This window comes from Barbus barbus, assembly GCF_936440315.1.
Source record: "Barbus barbus genome assembly, chromosome: 20".
NCBI lineage: Eukaryota > Metazoa > Chordata > Actinopteri > Cypriniformes > Cyprinidae > Barbus > Barbus barbus.
The window spans coordinates 19830164-19849552 of NC_136748.1; the positions used below are offsets into that span (position 1 = coordinate 19830164).

The 19389-nt window shown below is 36.9% G+C and overlaps 1 protein-coding gene across 1 annotated transcript in view; it reads right to left on the minus strand.

Moving 5' to 3' along the window:
• LOC306886286 (ras guanyl-releasing protein 3-like) overlaps positions 1-19389 on the minus strand; it is a 39103-nt gene that overhangs the window by 11683 nt on the left and 8031 nt on the right. The window contains exons 2-12 of the mRNA XM_079443265.1: positions 12011-12239; positions 11047-11146; positions 9047-9109; positions 5894-6025; positions 5165-5312; positions 4142-4315; positions 2775-2891; positions 2053-2328; positions 1834-1914; positions 1154-1267; positions 557-672 (exon numbers count right to left, since the gene is read on the minus strand). Of these exons, the coding sequence (XP_079299391.1) occupies positions 557-672; positions 1154-1267; positions 1834-1914; positions 2053-2328; positions 2775-2891; positions 4142-4315; positions 5165-5312; positions 5894-6025; positions 9047-9109; positions 11047-11146; positions 12011-12080 (1391 nt within the window). The 5' untranslated portion in view covers positions 12081-12239. The remainder of the gene's footprint in view (positions 1-556; positions 673-1153; positions 1268-1833; positions 1915-2052; positions 2329-2774; positions 2892-4141; positions 4316-5164; positions 5313-5893; positions 6026-9046; positions 9110-11046; positions 11147-12010; positions 12240-19389) is intronic.

The window sequence follows — 19389 nt, forward strand, 5'->3', positions numbered from 1 at the left end:
CAGTGCAGCATGTAACCCACACTGAGCAGCTGCATGGCCTGAAGTCACCAATGTTGCGTTACACATGATGCATTTTCTCTGATCATTAAAATTAAATACATAAATAAACTTTTACGTGTTCATCCAGTGGTACAGAAAGCACCAGGCTTAAAAATATGCTGTATTTTCCCAAAACTCAAAAAATACTGCACTTTAATTCTGTTTAAAAATGTATTATTGTCATTTAAATATTACATCACTGTTGTTTAGTCGGCATGCCATGCTCTGCACCATTTGCAGTGATAAAACGCGCTTACGAGTTTAGCACGGTTGAGAAGAACCCTTTGAGGAATTTCCAGACACACTAAATTGACCCTGTCAGAAATGAGATGATGTACTGAAAACGTGTCCCTTCCAATATCATCGAGCACTTCTGAATTTCTGCCCAGGCTTATAAAGGATCATCGACACAGACTATGAGCTGCTCTCGCCAAGAAACGCTATTAGCAGTTTGGCACTGCAGGGGCCTTTTACAAGAATCACACATTTTGTGTGTGTGTGTGTGTTTCCTACTTACTGGTCTTTATCAAGCACGCAGAAGGAATCGAGGAAAGGGAAATTTGCAGCGATACTCTCAAAGTCTTCCTGAGATATGTATCCGTCATGGTCATGGTCATAGTTACGAAAGACAGACTTCACATGCAACAAAAAACAGGAATACACAAGTTTAGTGAATGTGTTGCACTGAGCAAAAGTGAAATACATACATCTGTTAAATGACTGGACTGTTCTCTGTATGTGGCATAAAAATGTGCACTGATATAATCAACCATATAATCAAATTCATATGATTAAACCATTCAGGATGTTTGGAGCCACTAAAATAATCAGCCCCTTATATTCTACTTTTATAGAACTGGAAAAAAAGTGGTGGCATTTACAACCCATTTAAACATTTGTTGTTATCTATGTTCTATTGTGAATAAAATATTGGCTCATGTGATTTGAAATTCTTTTAGTTTTCACTTTATTCAAATTTAAAAAACGTCCTAACATTTCCAGAATTCGGGTTGTACACATTTTTAAAAAATATGAAAATCATTTTGATTTATATAAAACATGAACTCAACATGAACATAAATGTCTTTGAGTATTGACGTTGACAGCATCTTACATCCACGACTTTCCTGATGTGTTTGTTGACCACCGAGGGATCTGGTTTGGTGGTGACCCCAGAGGCCCAGTCCAGCGGAGCCAGATGTTTGTTGGGCGTTGTGGGTGAGGTGGGCTGCAGAAAAAAACATGGATGTTATGAATTTTATTCTGTTCTGCGCTAATTTTTACACAAGAAACCCTTTCCAGCAAAAATTCCTTGACAGAGGGGAAGAAACCGTATGTTACAGTTACAGTTGTGAACACAATATCAAATGGGTTGCAGTATAAGACATGACAATCTTATGAAATCTTCACTTAAATGACCAAAACATGTTGAATAAGTGGCTATGAGTCATAACACTTCACTTCAAAGGTTTGGGGTAAGCATTTTTTTCTTTTTAAAAAAGATTCTTATGTTCATCACGGCCACATTTATTTGATCAAAAATACAATAAAACGGTAATATTATTTTTTAAATACAATTTTTATTTTAATACATTTAAAAATGTTAAAATTTCAAGATTAAAAAAGAACAGCATTTATTTTGTAATAATTTTTTGTAATATTATAAAAGTGTTTACTGTCACTTCTACTCAATTTAATGCATCCTTGCTAAATAAAAGTAATAATTTTATCTAAAAAAAAGACCCCAAATTTTTGAACGAAACTGAAAGATCAGAACACATACTGTCATCTCACCAGAGATTTGGGGTTACGGGGTTCTCTGAGAAGGGACAGCTCATAAATTTCATCCTCTGTGTAGTACAGATCCAAAGACAGCTTTACACAAACAGACATAAAACAAAATTAAAGCCACTCATTTTAATTAATAAAAGAAAACCACTGTGATTTAGTGCTGCAGTGAGACTTTGATTGAATGTGGAGATTGACGAGCACAGACATGCGAGCAGAACTCACAGTGAGCAAGTAGATCAGGTCCATGTTGGGCTCCACCTGAGCCACAGCGCTCTGCAGGGACACCAGCTCATTAAAGGTGAGATACAACTGCTGCATCTTCACAATGTTCACTTTCCCATCCTCCACCCAGTCCGGGAAGACCACGTGCACGGCGATCAGGTCCTTCAGGTGAACACCTAGGATTGGGATCTTAAACCCTTCACTTTCACTGAAGGCTTTTCGGTAAGCACAGTAATTGCCTTTTGACGAAACCAGCTCTGTCATTTCATTCCAGATCTGTCAACAGCATAGAAAATGACAGTTATTGAAATTAATCACCTCTTTCTTTTATGTTCTAGATATCACACGTCTGACCACTCACTTTTTTTTCTTGTCAGTGCATTTCTCATATACAGGGGCCTTATATTGTATTCAGACACTTAAATTCAACCTAAATGTATTCATTTGCATTATAAAACAAAATATCAAAGCAAGTAACATCTGCAAAGTGCGAAACATTTGTACAACAAACTATACTTTTCTAAGCCATTTTTTAAATACTTTTGACTATGATTATGCCTCATACAGTGTTTCCTAAAAATAACATCACATGTACTGCTTCAGCACTGGGAGTTGGCCTCCAATGACAGCTTGATTTTACGGACAAGGGAGTGAATAGTTTCTTAATAATTAGTTGAGAAAACTAAACAGCTGTTTTTGCAGTTTAGTTTAGACTGTTGCACCTTGGTGACCTCTGGGGTGAGGTGAGAATGAGTCTCCTTCAAGCGGGAAATAGAGCTGTGACTCAGACCCCCGACCACAGCCATCAGCGTGTTAAAGTTCTGCAGGTGGAGCAGTTTCTAAAAGAAACAGATGAATCATATAGACTTGTCAGATAGATAAGTAAATGGGATGATTGATAGATAGATAGATAGATAGATAGATAGATAGATAGATAGATAGATAGATAGATAGATAGATAGATAGATAGATAGATAGATAGATAGATGAAGTGAAGTGAAATTCAGCCAAGTATGGTGACCCATACTTGGAATTTGTGCTCTGCATTTAACCCATCCAACGTGCACACACACAGCAGTGAACACACACACACCGTGAACACACACCCGGAGCAGTGGGCAGCCATTTATGCTGCGGCGCCCGGGGAGCAGTTGGGGGTTCGGTGCCTTGCTCAAGGGCACCTCAGTCGTGGTATTGAGGGTGGAGAGAGCGCTGGACATTCACTCCCCCCACCTACAATTCCTGCCGGCCGGAGACTCGAACCCGCAACCTTCGGATTACAAGTCCGACTCTCTAACCATTAGGCCACGATAGATAGATAGATAGATAGATAGATAGATAGATAGATAGATAGATAGATAGATAGATAGATAGATAGATAGATAGATAGATAGATAGATAGATAGATAGATAGATAGATAGATAGATAGATAGATATGTTTGATCCATTAGTTCACATATAATCTAGGGCTTTTCATTTGCAGCATAATTGCACAAGTGCTGGCTGATCTCATAAAAGCAGAGCTCTCCTTTATTACTGGAGCTCCAGCAACTCGACAGCTCGACACTTAACATCTATTAGCTGACACGGATCATGCCCAGCAGGTCTTAAAACAGATACTAAAAGCACAGGCTTTGTACTGAAGGGATGCCTGGGTGCTCTTCACAATAGAGGTGTTTCATACACCCCTGGCGGCGTGAGAGCAGGCAGGCAGCTCCCTTGCACTCTTTCACTGGCAGACATTTACATATCAAAGGGCCTGGAAATGTCATATCTGCTTTCAGAATGCACTGATAGAAACTGGTTTGCTGGGTGAAGGGTCTCGCATTTGCGTAATCAATGGTACAGTCAGACAGCGTGTCGCTTTAGAGCGCTACTCAGAATGCACGTTTATTTTTCAGAATCCTGGCCTTTTACCAAACTTAGTCTTTCGTAATGAGTAATTCAATCATTTCATGGGCTTCATTACCTTGAAGCTGCATTTCCTGTTCCTTTATTTCTTACCCCTGTCTTATTATATATTATATTACATTCTTCAGGAATATTGCAATCCTGTTAGACAAGCTGAAGATAAATTAAGGTTCTCACCTGTGCAACATGGATGTATTTGTTGATGACCTCTGCTCTGTGCTGAGGGGTAAGTTTACTGAGAACCATCAGTTGAACCCACTGGGAAATCCCGTTAAACAGAGCAATGGAACGCTCTAATGTGGGGTTATCTACTAAACAGCCATGAATCACGTAACTCTGGTAATCTGTGAACTGAGAACATAAACAGACACACATTCAAACTAGTTTTAGAGAGAAACAAAGTAGTTCCGCTTTTTTCAAAGTAACAAACCTTTACCAGTAACAAACTCATTTTTGATACTTGTGAATAAACATGATAAATTAAATAGCCAGTCTGAGTGTAGCACTGGAAGTGAATCAGTTTCATTCTAGTGAATAGGTTAATTCAGATACTTACTGCAAATATACAGACTGATTCATTCTGGTAAATCAGTTCGCCCTAAAGTCTTTCATATGTAGCTTCTAAAAAGTCCAGTTTGCAGTTTGACTGGCACACACATTTTAATTTCACCCAAAAATGAAACTTTGTTGTAAATTTACACTCCCTAAGGCCATCCAAGATGTAGATGAGTTTGTTTCTTCATTGGAACAGATTTGGAGAAATTTAGCATTACATCACTTGCTCACCAATAGATCCTTTAGAATGTGAGAGCAAACTACTGCTACTGAGGGTGAGTACATTTTGAACTATAAACTTCCTTTAAATGTCATGGTTTTCCAGAGCTTCTATCACATTACTTTTCCAAAGCTTAGTACTGATTTAAAAGGGAAGAATGGATAAAGGAAGGATGTTTGTTAACTAAAACAAATACTTGACTGTTAGCTGCTAAGAATAACAATGTAGGCCGATGGAAAAAATCAGCAGAGCCGATAAGTGAAGCAAAGTGCGTTCTCATATGCATAGTCCTTTTTTCTTTCTATATCACAAAAACAAACACACACACACACACATTATCTTCACTGACGTAAGTCCACTACAGCTGCCGGCCTTCCCAGGTGAAGGAAACACTCTATTTTTCCATTTCTGCTGTGCACACTAACCGATATCCTCCTGATCGACTTGTACTCTAAGAAGGTGAGGTGTTCGGCCAACTCGATGGGTTCCAGATGATCAAACAGCAGTGACGCTTTACCCTTCTTCACCTGCTTCTTTCGCTGAGTCAGTTTACGCATCCAGTCATATGAAGGGCTGAAAAGACAAACATGTTTTCACTGTTTTATGTTCATTCATAGTGAATCACTTTAGAATGCATTAAAACGGTTCATTTTTCCTAGCCTTTCAGTGTTTTTACATTCTCCAACAATATAACAATATTAGTAACTCAACATAACATTTATAAAATAGATCTTCCTCGGTATAATGTCACACCGTTGTCTCACTAATGTCACAGCACAAACAAAAATGTAGTTTAGGCTCATTATGACAAGACATCTACAATAATCTCATAATATAAATCATGAAATGATCTCATGAATTATAATGTGCAAAATTTAAGATGCCAGTCCGTGTTAATTAGTGAAAGTCAGGTGCACAATTCTCTCTGCAATCATTTCCACATAATCTGAATCAGTGATTAAAACACATGCTCATTAGTGTCAAGTTATGCCATAAAAGGGCAACATTTGAATTTACAACAAAGTATTTTAATTTTAATCAAAACGGTGCTCATGATTAAGCCAATAATGATACAGTCAATGATCGGCACGCTGTGAGCAGACACACAAACATCAGAAACTGAGCGAGTGTTTGTGTGTTGTAACAGCACTCACATTGTAGAAATGTCAAGTAGTTTAATGTGCTCGTCACCACCCAGCTGAGCGGCTGCATCTCGAAATTCTTCTGTAAGACGGATCAAACCTAGATCCAGATCAAACTCTGCAGGGAATTCAGCTATCCAGTACCTACACACACACACACACACACACACACACAAAGGTTTGAAAACTGTAAATCACATTGAACTTTTACTGCTGTGGCTAAACACAAAGTGTTTTAAAGTGTACAAACGGCTCTCAGTATTTCAGAGAAACTTTACATATATTTATTTTCTGCCCCAGATCATTTACATTTCAACAAAATAACAGAAACCTAAATGTTGTAACTGCAGGCTGATTAATTGCTTGTCCAATCACAATGTATATATCAGTTTCCTCTCAGTACTGCTCCAGCTGCCATGCTTAATGCTGTTTGTTGTCAGGTAATAACCTTGAGAAAATGTTCAAACCCATCATCACTGTACTTAAGGAAACTGTAACCTTGAAGTTACTTGAAATCTCTGTCTAGACCACAAATGCAAAAGATAGAAACAGCTCACAACTCTGCAAACATTGGTTTAGTTGGTTTGCTGGTGTGCTGATTAAACTCATCTTATCCTTACAAAAAAAGTATTGTGGTTGCACCATGGTACGGTGATGGTACAAGATAATACTTTGAAGCAAGAATTACCATATTTATATGCAGCAAAATAGTGTTTTTCAAAAATAGAGTAGAATTTCATGGTATTTTATAGCTGTGGTTCTTAACTGGCATGTTGTATCCCCAAAAAGGTTTGCAGGTCTATCTTGGGTTACAGACAACACGAGGGAAAAAAACTGTAAATAAACCCAAAAATAAAATAATAATAAAAGCAACTAACTGTGTAATCCTGCAAATTTAGAATACTTTAAGTAATTACCTTTTAAAAAGGGAAGAGAAAACTCTTCCTGCTTTTTTACTTTTGTTGTTGAGATGAAAGGCTGTGCATCCAATGGGCTACAATATTTTTGACAAATGGTCTAACATTTTCAGAGCAAAATATTAATGTTTCTTGAGCACTAAATCAGCAAATTTGAATGATTTCAGAAGAGAATGAGACAGAAGACCGGAGTCTAATGGCTGCTAAAAATTCAGAAATAAACTACATTATAAAATATATTCAAAAAGAAAACATTTTAAATAGTAATAATATTTCACAATATTACTGTTTATACTGTTTTTACTGTACTGATCAAATAAATCCAGCCCTGTGAGTATAAATGGGTATAAATAAGTCTAAGATGGTACACGTCCAAAAACATAACATGATTATAAAAAACAAAAACAAAAAACAATGGTATTATAATACTTCTTGTAGTTCTATCAGACATGCAGAGTTGATTTCCTGTGGACCCACTGAAAAACAGCAACAAATCTAGCCTGATTGGATGCTTCCAGTAAATATCAAGGCTACATTATAAATCGAGCAAGGTTACTTTTCCCCCAGCAGGATGCAGTTCTACAAAACACTGACCTCCTTCATTTTGTGATGTTTTTGTTTTGGTGACTCTCACCAAGTCCCTGGAGAAAGGAACGGATGAAGCGTATTTATGTCAGATGCATGCCTTTTATCATTAATTATGTAGATGTTTTTGACTGTCGGATTCACTAAGGGCACTGAGACACAAAAACACATTCTTTTCTTGCTTTTCTGGTTTTTTGAGACATAAACATCAGCTGGAATGTGTGCCCAGTGTGAGTCAGAGTGACATCATGCAGTTAGGAGGTAATAACCCAAGGGTGTTTGTTTGTATTGTGTAACTGTGCATATTAGTGAGACCAATGAGAGCAGGGGTTAAAAGGTCAACATTTACACAACACCTCAATATACACTCATAACTGATAAGTTACCCTAACCACAGGTGTGTGCACATTGGAAAGCGTGTCTTTTTTAATATAAAATCGGATAAACCTACTTCACATTTTTTTTAACTTAATAAAATGATTTAAATTGCTAATTACATTGTGTATTAATTGCATTACATATTAACATTATGATAGTCAATACTGAAAATTAGCGTAAGCCAAAAGTCAAAACTAATCATTTAACATGCATTTGAAAATATCTTATTTTTTTCCCTCTTTTGCTTAAATGATGAGCTGCATGAATGCCATAAGTTTGTGTAAAATCAATTATTGTGTTCTCTAGCATGATCCAGAGACAATTTTGTGCTTTGACGAAAGGAAACAAATCTAAAAGTTTCTATAAGACTTTTGCATGGTCATGGTCAAATTTACTTGACTAGTGATCTGGAAACAGGGCTGAAATCTTAGATATCATTTATTTCTCATTTCATTTTCAAATTTTTTATTTTTTTTTCATTCTAAAATGCTGTTGATTTCCAGTTTTAACCCTTTACCTTATCGATCACTTGTGGTGTTCCCAGTCAAAAATGACCACCCTATAAAAACTTGCCTCACTGATCTGAGCTTCTTCGCCTCTTTTTCACCTCAGCAGTTTTTGTAGGTTGGTCATTTTTGCCCGGGAACACCACAAGTGTAACATGGCATGGAAAAAATCCCACAAAAGTACAAAAATTGTTCTTTTGTGAGCAAACAAAGTCAGTAAGTTTTATTCCAATGTGATAACAATAACAAGTATTTTTGGGAAAAATAATTATTTTTATATTTATATAAGAATTATTATATAGTCTTATATTCATTCTCAAAACAAATCCTGAAATCCTGAATAAAAGCCTGTGGTTTTGGTGGAGTGATAGATCTGAAAACTGGCAGGCAGATGTGAATAGAGAAGAAAGGAAAGGTTGCCTGAGGAAATATGCTTTGTGAATAATAGATGGATGAATTGCTGAATCATTCTTTGCTGTGCACTAAAACACAAAATGTCCACTGTGGACAAACGTCAATCTGAAGGAGCGATGCCTGTCCTTGTGACATCATCACTCCTCATTCTGAGCGCTGGCGACAGTCACGCAGCACCCGGAGAAAAAGAGGAAGAACAGAAGGGGAAAAAAATAATAATAAGGAAAACACTAGAATAGCCTCCTCACAACATGTTCTGTTGTTGCCTAGCAATGCAAATAAACACCTTAAATCATTCAGAAGATGAAACTCATGGGGAATAAATGGGTTGTTTATCTTGTTAAACGGAAGCTGTTTTTATTTACCTCATTAAATAGCAGATCTTCAGTCGTGTCCGCTGGCAGTCATCTCCCCGACAGTCACGATACGTGATAGAGAGTCAAGGAGCATTAAACATGCTGGAGAATGAATGGATGTATACGCACATACAGTTTGTAGTGAAGGAATGGCATTGCATTACACAACATAACAATACAAGTGGCATTTACAGTGGTGTGATTTTTTTTTTTTTGCATGTTTGTCACACTTTAATGTTTCAGATCATCAAGCAAATTTAAATATTAATCAAAGATAACACAAGTAAACACAACATGCAGTTTTTGAATGAAGTTTTTTTATTATGAAGGGAAAACAAAATCCAAACCCACATGGCCCTGTGTGAAAAAGTGTTTGACCCCCCTCCCCTTCTGTTCAAACATAACTGTGGTTTATCACACCGGAGTTCAGTTTCTCTAGCCACACCCAGGCCTGATTACTGCCACACCTGTTCGCAATCAATACATCACTTAAGTAGGACCTGCCTGACAAAGTGAAGTAGACCAAAAGATCCTCAAAAGCTACACATCATGTTGAGATCCAAAGAAATTCAGGAACAAATGATAAAGAAACTAATTGAGATCTGTCAGTCTGGAAAAGGTTATAAAGCCATTGCTAAAGCTTTGGGACTCCAGCGAACCACAGTGAGAGCCATTATCCACAAATGGCGAAAACATGGAACAGTGGTAAACCTTCCCAGGAGTGGCCGGCAGACCAAAATTACCCCAAGAGCGCAGTGACGACTCATCCAAGAGGTCACAAAAGACCACACAACAACATCTAAAGAACTGCAGGCCTCACTTGCCTCAGTTAAGGTCAGTGTTCATGACTCCACCATAAGAAAGAGACTGGGCAAAAATGACCTCCATGGCAGAGTTGCAAGACGAAAACCGCTGCTGAGCAAAAAGAACAAAGGCTCGTCTCGGTTTTGCTAGAAAACATCTTGATGATCCCCAAGACTTTTGGGAAAATACTCTGTGGACTGACGAGACAAAAGTTGAACTTTTTGGAAGGTGTGTGTCCCATTACATCTGGTGTAAAAGTAACCGCATTTCAGAAAAAGTACATCATACCAACAGTAAAATATGGTGGTGGTAGTGTCATGGTCTGGGGCTGTTTTGCTGCTTCAGGACCTGGAAGACTTGCTGTGATAAATGGAACCATGAATTCAGCTGTCTACCAAAAATCCTGAAGGACAATGTCCGGCTACCTGTTCGTGACCTCAAGCTGAAACGAACTTGGGTTCTGCAGCAGGACAATGATCCAAAACACATCAGCAAATCCACCTGTGAATGGCTGAAGAAAAACAAAATGAAGACTTTGGAGTGGCCTAGTCAAAGTCCTGACCTGAATCCTATTGAGATGCTGTGGCATGACCTTAAAAAGGCGGTTCATGCTCGAAAACCCTCCAATGTGGCTGAATTACAACAATTCTGCCAAGATGAGTGGGCCAAAACTCCTCCACAGCGCTGTAACAGACTCATTGCAAGTTATCGCAAACGCTTGATTGCAGTTGTTGCTGCTAAGGGTGGTCCAACCAGTTATTAGGTTTAGGGGGCAAGCACTTTTTCACACAGGGCCATGTGGGTTTGGATTTTGTTTTCCCTTCATAATAAAAAGCTTCATTCAAAAACTGCATGTTGTGTTTACTTGTGTTATCTTTGATTAATATTTAAATTTGTTTGATGATCTGAAACATTAAAGTGTGACAAACATGCAAAAAAAATCAGGAAGGGGGCCAACACTTTTTCACACCACTGTATATAAAAGGATAGCAGAAGCACACTTTCAAGTAAAACATTTCACAAAAATATGTTTTTGCATTAATGGCTAAGAAGCGTAAAGTGAATTCTGAGAAAAGCTCAAACTAGCATCATTTCCTAGGAGATGACACATGGTATCTTCTGAGATCTAACATTAAACTCGGTTAAAAACATATATCTACTGAAACATCACACACAATCACTCATATTAGACTGCCACAGGATATATAATCAGAAGTTTCCCAGCAAGCTCGGTGGAGGACACATACCAGCGATGCATCAGCAGAAGGGTTCGGGGAAGCTGATTTTCATGCAGCTCTCCTTCATCTATAACAGAAAGAGACAGTCACAGAAAGAGGGAGGAATATAATAAGAACAGATATAATATAATATAACACCATAACATAAATAATTTAAAAAATAATAATAATAATAGGTCACACTTAATTTTAAGGTCCAATTCTCACTATTAACAATCCATTAACTACGACTTTTGCCTCAATAACCTCCTAATATGCTGCTTATTAATAGTTAGTAAGGTCATTGTTAAGTTTAGGAAATGGGTAGGATTAGGGATGTAGAATATGGTCATGCAGAATGTGTGCTTTATAAGTACTAATAAACAGCCAATATGTTAATAATAGGCATGCTAATAAGCAACTAGTTAATAGTGAGAATTGGTCCCTAAACTAAAGTGTATATTATAAGAAAAAATAGAGCATGAGTGATGGAGAAAGGGAGGGTTACACATTTTTTGTATATTACAGATTTATGAATAGCAGCTCAAAAACACAGATATGATATGAGATACATATGATACATATATGAAAATTTATATAATGACCTAACAGAGAATATCAGTAAACAATCAATAACATGGGTCAATCACATTGATCAGTAATTATACTGATCAATAAGAGCAGTAAGACCAGGAATTTTAAGGATGATCATTTATAATTATTAGCAACTATGATTAAGCAAAACAGAGGTCATTAATCAAATGCAATCACAGCAATCCATAATGACATCAACCATGACCAATAACAGTGGTCAATTACTGTGAATTTTATAGTCATCTAATGAATTTGAAGCTATTCTGAGCTAGTCTGAGATTGGTGTGTGAATCTGTCAGAAACCTATAAAACATGGATAGGGGCCAAAATGACAGTTGTCATTTTAGTGTTCACTCACCAAACGCATGAATGCAGGCTTCCAGCAGTAGCTCCAGAGAAGCAGCTTTCCCCAGCGTAAACGACCCCATGACCTCCCGTCCGACCTGACCTCACTGGGACATCCAGCTCTCTGCCATTAGGCAAGCCACCCTCTTTCTCTCTTCTTTTCTCTTCTCTTCTCTTCCACGTCTCCTCTCCTTTAAATGTGCTCAGTGTGCTCAGCAAAACAATGGTTGACTTGTGCCTAACTGCAGAAACAAACAAAACAGTGTCAATTATTTAAAAAAATTTAAAGAAATATTTTATGAAGCCTTTCACATGCTTGCACCAAGGGGCTTTATAGTGAATGAACTGATGAGGCTTTATAATGAATGAACTGATGCTGTTCAGTAATCACCTCTTGCTTTAAAGTTTAAAGTCAGCCGATCTTCGTCTTTTTCATACATTCGATGAATGCAGAACAAAACAGGCTCTGAAACTCTTTTTTTAGAAAGGAAAGGAAGTGCTTAACCTTCAAGAATGTTCATCATCAACCTCAGGTGGTCAAACTAAATTAGAAAAAATCTATGCCAGAACTTTGTCTAAATTAAGCTATAACTTAGGAAGAGCTAAAATGTTTATTATTTATTAAATATTTAATAAATAATAATGTCTTACCATAACAAAAAAATGCAGTCAGTAAAAAATAACAAAATAGATTTCAAATGTGAAAATGGATAGATTATTGTCTTCCGATTATGCTCCCAAAATGATGTTTTTTGCATTAAGAAGGATGTGCATAAAAATAGTTGAATATAACAGTGTTAAGTAATAAAAATTAGTTACATTTTTGGGTAAAGACAACATTATTTTAACAAAAATGATTTGTATATCAATTTGACAGATTGTGCCTAAATTGTCTTTAAAACTAGCTATTATTTATGTTAGGTTAATTTCATGTTTAAAAATAGTTTATCTAACAAGTTTATTATATCGTACAAAAAGCAAACAAACAAAATAACATGGGATTTGTGCCTCAAATGCTTTATAAAAATAAACTAATGGGCCTTCTGTATTTTGCCCTAACCCTTCTCTCCAAACCACATCAAGCAGACAGACCTGTGTTAAGGTTGAATTGTTTGACTGCTTTATTCTTCTATGAACTCCCTCTGGCAGCTATCAATATTTCATCTCTCTGGCGGGAGCTCTGTTTGCATGACGCTACATCACACATCACCATTCCACACAGATGGCATGACATCATTCTGGCCCACCGAGCTGGACGTTCACTACCTGATTAGAGCTTACATAACATAATAGTGCATAACTCATTAACGCTTATGAACTTGTGCGTGCTCACACGTAAAGGATAACTAGCCCTTCAAACTGCCACTGAATCTTGCTCCTCTTGTGTTGCTTTGTTTTATTTCTGTCTAACGCTATGATGTGCACATCAGTTTTCCGGATGACGTGTGTTTTTTCCTGAATCCTTTATCAATGTAATCAAAACGGGCAGGGTAAGTGTGTGTTACTGTGCACAAATAGCTAATAGATTAATTTTAGATTTGGGTTTATTTTTATTGCAGTGAAGATCAGAAAAGGATCATTAACAAATTATCCTTCAAAATGCAAACACTGGAAATCAACTCTAGCCATAACAACAACAAATGTACACAGAGGTTAAGCAGCTGCTTGTGACAGAGAAGGCTCAGATTAATCATGTGGGACCTTCAGTCGACATCCTGATCTTTGAAGTAAAACAGTCCCTGTGTCAAGTCATGTGTGGGATTACAAGGGCAAATGAGGAACCTGCGCTACTGTCAATAACTCTGTTCGGAATTCATTGCCGTTGTCTTGGAGACGCCCTCTCATGATGTCATAAATGACCCCAGCAAGTGAGAGGTGATGGAAGAGATGAAGGAATCTATGCGGTACGTGCAAAATAACTGCAAAACCATCAGACATTTCCATCCTGATCCACATGAAATGCATTTTAAAGTTCACCTGCACCCAAAACAGATCCCTGACCACAGAGACGAAGGGACCAGCGCCGTGGTTATAAATATCTCCGTCTAATTTTCACCCCTCTCATCTGTGAGTTTGAGTGCTGATGACTGTAACCTGTCCTGACTCGCCTCATCCAAACCAGCACACATAGAGACATCCGTTACACAACCGTTACACATGAAGTCAAATATATTAGATATTTATGACTCAAGCTCTATAAAATCCTGCATGATCTAAAATGCAGTGTGATATTAGTTAATAGTGATTTAAGATTAATCACTATTAAACAATGTCAGCAAAATTTAGTTTCCTACATATATGCTTCAGTTCCTCAATTTTATAAATTAAGAAATTACACTCAAATGTCAGACTTGCTGCATCACTGTTCCTGTGAGAAAATGCATGTCAAATCTTTCTCATACCCTTCTTTAGTTGCCAACCTGACTCAACATTTTAAAAGACTTTTTCCCTGCTGAATTATTTCTGTGAAATACTTTTAGAAATAGATTTTGCTGCAAGTTTTCTTTCTTACAGTGTTAAACAAACCAGCTTCTTTCAGTTCTGACAGCATAGAGAAGGCATATACAGAACTGATGTCTTTATCTATGCAATACTGTCCAAAAGTTCTGAGTTAGTAACAGTAAAGATATTGTTAAAAAAGAGCTTCATTTCTGCAAAAATATTACGCAGCACAAACAGCTTTTAACAGTAAATAATAAAAATAAGAAGATATTAGTTCTAACATCTGGTTAGATGCTAACTGCATTTCGTTGCCCTGTACCTTACATGTGCAATGACAATAAAGTTGAATCTAATCTAGTCTAATCTAATATTAATAATAATAAGAAAAAGAAATCTTGAGCACTAAATCAGCATATTAAAATGATTTTGAAAGGACTGGAGTAATGGATGCAAGAAGATTCAGCTTAAATATATTCAAATAGAAACAGAAACTGTAAAATTCTAATAATATTTCACAATATTAGCATGTTTTTTTGATTAAATGCCGTTTGCAATGTTATTGACCACAGTCGTTTTAGGGGTAGTGTATAGTACTAAAATCACAAATATATGCATTTAAAATTCACAGTCTCTCTTTCTAGAAAATGGTGTCATCCTGCACTACAGAGATTGTTATCCAATTAAATGCTCTGTAGAATGAGAATGCCCTGCCCTCGAATACCACCTGCCTCTTACTAGCCTGTAACAAATTATGCTTATAACCATGACTGAACTACTTTTTTAAAGGGGGAAAAAACAACCTATATGCCCACCAAAATGTCTAATTTCAAAAGGAAACACATCAACACAGGAAAGAATACTACGCTCATCAAGCTATTTAATGCTCTCTTTAAATGTGAAGTTAGAACAGCAGGAGTGCTACTTTTAATAGCACAAAACTGGAATAAACTGCCACAGACAAGACCTAAATACCATTTAATATTCTCATAAATGAAAGAGCGCTGAAGAAAATCAGAGCAAAACAGAGAGCGAGAGAATTACTCATTGAGAAAATGCAAGGACTCAGAACTTGAATGTGATGATGTCAAAAGCATAAAGAGTGAGTACAGATTGAAGAGGCTTTTCATAAATCTCACGCAAGAGCCAAAGACTCACATTTCCTTTATTCACTTACCCTAAATCTTCACATTGAATCTGGATGGTCAAGTGTAACTTCCAAAAGCGTCTGTGGTTTTAAGACAGGAGAACTCCTCTCTAGCAGAACAGACTGCGATCAGCTGACACTATCCCACTGTCCTCCACGCCTGTTTGTAAACACCAACGCACATCAGACGGCCATATGACAGATAATCACAGCCAATCAGAGTGACAGAAGGGCTCAGAACATGGGGACAGGGGACAAGATGAATACAAATAGGAGAGAAAGAGTGAGAAAGAGATAATGAGAAAGAGAGAGTGAAGATGATTCGATGACGACATCAAATTAATAATAATAAAGTGAAAAAGAGAAAATGAAAAACAAAAAGATAGTCGTAGCACTTTCGTATTACAGCACTGGGACAAGTTGCATACTTCTTATTGGCACTGACTACACTTATAGACAAAAAGCACTTCAAGTGAGAAAAATAATAAATATGATGTGAAATAAGGCAGGACAAGGAGGACAGAGTGTCTGGGAGAAAAGCAGATGCGGCAGATGTCTGTGTCTCTGGCAGCGAGAGAGGAACAGCTGCCCTCTACATCTGTGAGCGTGTAGTGAGATGAAGTCACTGGGTTCTCAGTGAACTGGACTGCAGCTGTTCAAAACCCAGACTCCTCCTGCTGACCCTCAAGAAAGGTCACAGAAGTCAAGCATGTCAGCATTTCTATATGACTTAAGACTGATGTAGGCCATTTCACCTGCAGTTATTTACACCTGCAGGTACTTCTTTTCAAACAGCATTAATAATTTCTACTGTATTTTTTGTCAATTTTACCATTTATTTTTCTAGAAAAATGACAAATGTCATAGAGAGAAAATTTCAAAAGCCTTTCCCAATTTCCTGACTATCATAGCTTACATGTGCATTAGGGGATTTTCAGGAAAATTCATTGTAAATTTTCAAGTTGGCAACCTTACCATGTTTTAAAATTAATAAAGCTTTGCATTGTCCCGTATGTAAATCACAAATGACAAAAAGATACAAAAAATGATCATTAAAAACTGATGCAGCAATAGATCACAAAAAAGATGATCTCATTTGAATATTAACAATCACTGGCTGAGTTACAGCAGGTAAATTAAATCTTTGACATGATTTATTGTTTCCTGTGATTGGGACTTGCGTTGAAATACATTTTTGCCTTTGAAATGCACCTTTTAGTGATATCATATAATGCTGCTCTGTCACCAGTTTTTTTTTTTTTTTTTTTGGAGAATAATTTTTCTACAAAATCAGTAAGTGTGTTATATTTTTAAGAGAAGTGCCTTATACACACCAAGGCTACATTTACTAAAAAATACAGAGAAAAAAGTAAGGTGAAATATTATTATGAATTAAATGTTATTACAGCGCTCCATATTTTAATATATTTTAAAATGTAATTTATTCCTGTGACGGCGAAGGAAAATGGTTACACCATCCTTCAGAAATGATTCTCAAATGCTGATTTGTTGCTTGAGTAACTTTCTTATTTTCTTCAAATTTTTGAATGGCAGAGTATATGATGAAAATTAAAGAAAAATATTTATGGTCTGGATCTGGATTGCTGCCTGTTATTTGGTGAGCACTGGTTAAAGAAAAAAATATATAGCTGAATTCGAAACCACCTCAATCTGTATATTTCCTCCTCATTATTGTAGCAATTACATTTTGAACTGCTTTGAAATGTAAAAAGCTTTGAAAGACCTTGTTGTGGGCTGATTATCAAGTTTATTTGAAGTACAGAGCGCCCTTACAAAACATTTAGTGATCTGACCAACACTAAACTACAGTAAGATTTAGATCTATCTCTCTTTGTAGACAGCAATTGGGATGAGGACTGTGTCACAATATTCACACAGTTTCCACTGCTAATACAGACAAGAAAAAAATTTGCATGGATGCATGCTCACAAGAACATTCACACACGCAGACAAAAAGCTCTCATGCACATAAACACAAAAACAAAGACGCAAACCCATCTTGCTCCAATGAACCTTTCACACAACACCAGAGACCTGCAATCAGTAAATGAGTTACCTCCCTGCAACCTCATTATCAAACAGTCATCTAAAGCTTCAGCCCACAGAGACAACAGCCGATAATCTCCGACAGTCACTCTATAAAGCCTGATTTACTACAGATGAACCTAGCAAACCCAAAACACAACACCACCAGCAGTTCGAAATCAGATCAGGACCCCAACCTTGTGTACTTTTGAGATTTACATCTTTCAGTCAAATTATGAACCATGAATAATCCTGTCAGTACATCAATTATAGGATTTCGTCTAGAACCAGAAACTTGACTCCCCAAACTACAAGCTACTCATAAAGTAGTTAAATGAACAGTTCACCCGAAGTTGATAATTTTGCCATCATTTATGCACCATCTTGTCGTTCTAAACCTGAATGACCTGTGGAACACAAAGTTGTTGTTTTTTTAAAGAATGTTAATAACTGAACAGTTTCGGTTACCACTGACTGCAACCACAGCAGTATTTATCTGGCAAGAAATAGTGTGGATTTCATGTCAACTGTGACTGTGTCAAAAACAAATCAAAAACCATTTCACTAAATATTTTGCTACACAAAAGACGTAGCATGCTGCACAAGGACTTCCTGTGCAGGGAAATATATCAGTGAATGATTTGAAGTTTGACATTTACAACTGTTTGAACAAACCGATTCACTACAATGAACTGGACTATCTATGCATCTGGAAGATGATTTTATCCAAAGCAACATTGCATTCAATGGTATAATTCATCTGAAGCCAAACATAACCATGACCTTGCGCAGTGCTCTACTGTTTGAGCTATAGGAACCTCCAAATAAAATATATTGAAACCAGTGTATCCACTTTCACACTACTGAAAAAGGTAGTATTACTGCTGCTTTTAGTCAGGTACTCTCCAACACTGAAGGGTACAGCATCCGTGCAACTGAAAAAGGAACAACACTTTGACAACTTTGGGTTAAGTTTCTCTCTGAAACAGAGCTGCTAACATCCTGCCACACACTGCAAAGGGACCGAGCAGGAACTAGTGTCTGTGTGAAATTGCCATATAGAAAAGTCTAAAACAAAGTAATTATCCAGAGGAACAAAAGATGTGTATAATTCATAAAGCAGTGGCTGTCGCTTGTTCCTCACACTGAGCTGAAACTTCCCCAACACCATGCATTTTTAAAGAGTCATGCTAATGCTAACCTACTTAAAAGTTTATACTTAACTTGACTGGTCTGTTGTTCATTCTGACATCTAGACAAAGAACTGAAAATAGACGATGATCTGAACTGATGAGGAACTGGACAAGATCAGATATTTCATGACACATTTGAAAAGCGCAAAAATTATAACTCACTCTAAAGTCTGGGATGCATCTGGCCTGAGAGCAACTGCTTTCCCTGACGATCCAAAATCTGGATGAAACCGAGGAATCTGTTACTGAATATATAGCTTTTGGCAATTGCAACACATCACAGATGGGTTATTGAATACAGATTTACAGTTTCATTTTAAAGGAACTGTTCAACCAAAAATGAAAATTGTATCACTGAAAATCTTAATGAAGATGCATTAATTATGGCAAACACTTTTTTTCTAACCTGGGGTCCTGGTACCCCATTGAGGGTCGCAATGGATAATTTTTAGGGTTCTCAACGTTCACTGTAAAACAGCTTTGGAACAATATATATATATATATATTTAAAAAAAAAAACACTTCATAAATGTATTTGAACTGAATTTAAAATGTTACTCTGTGGTT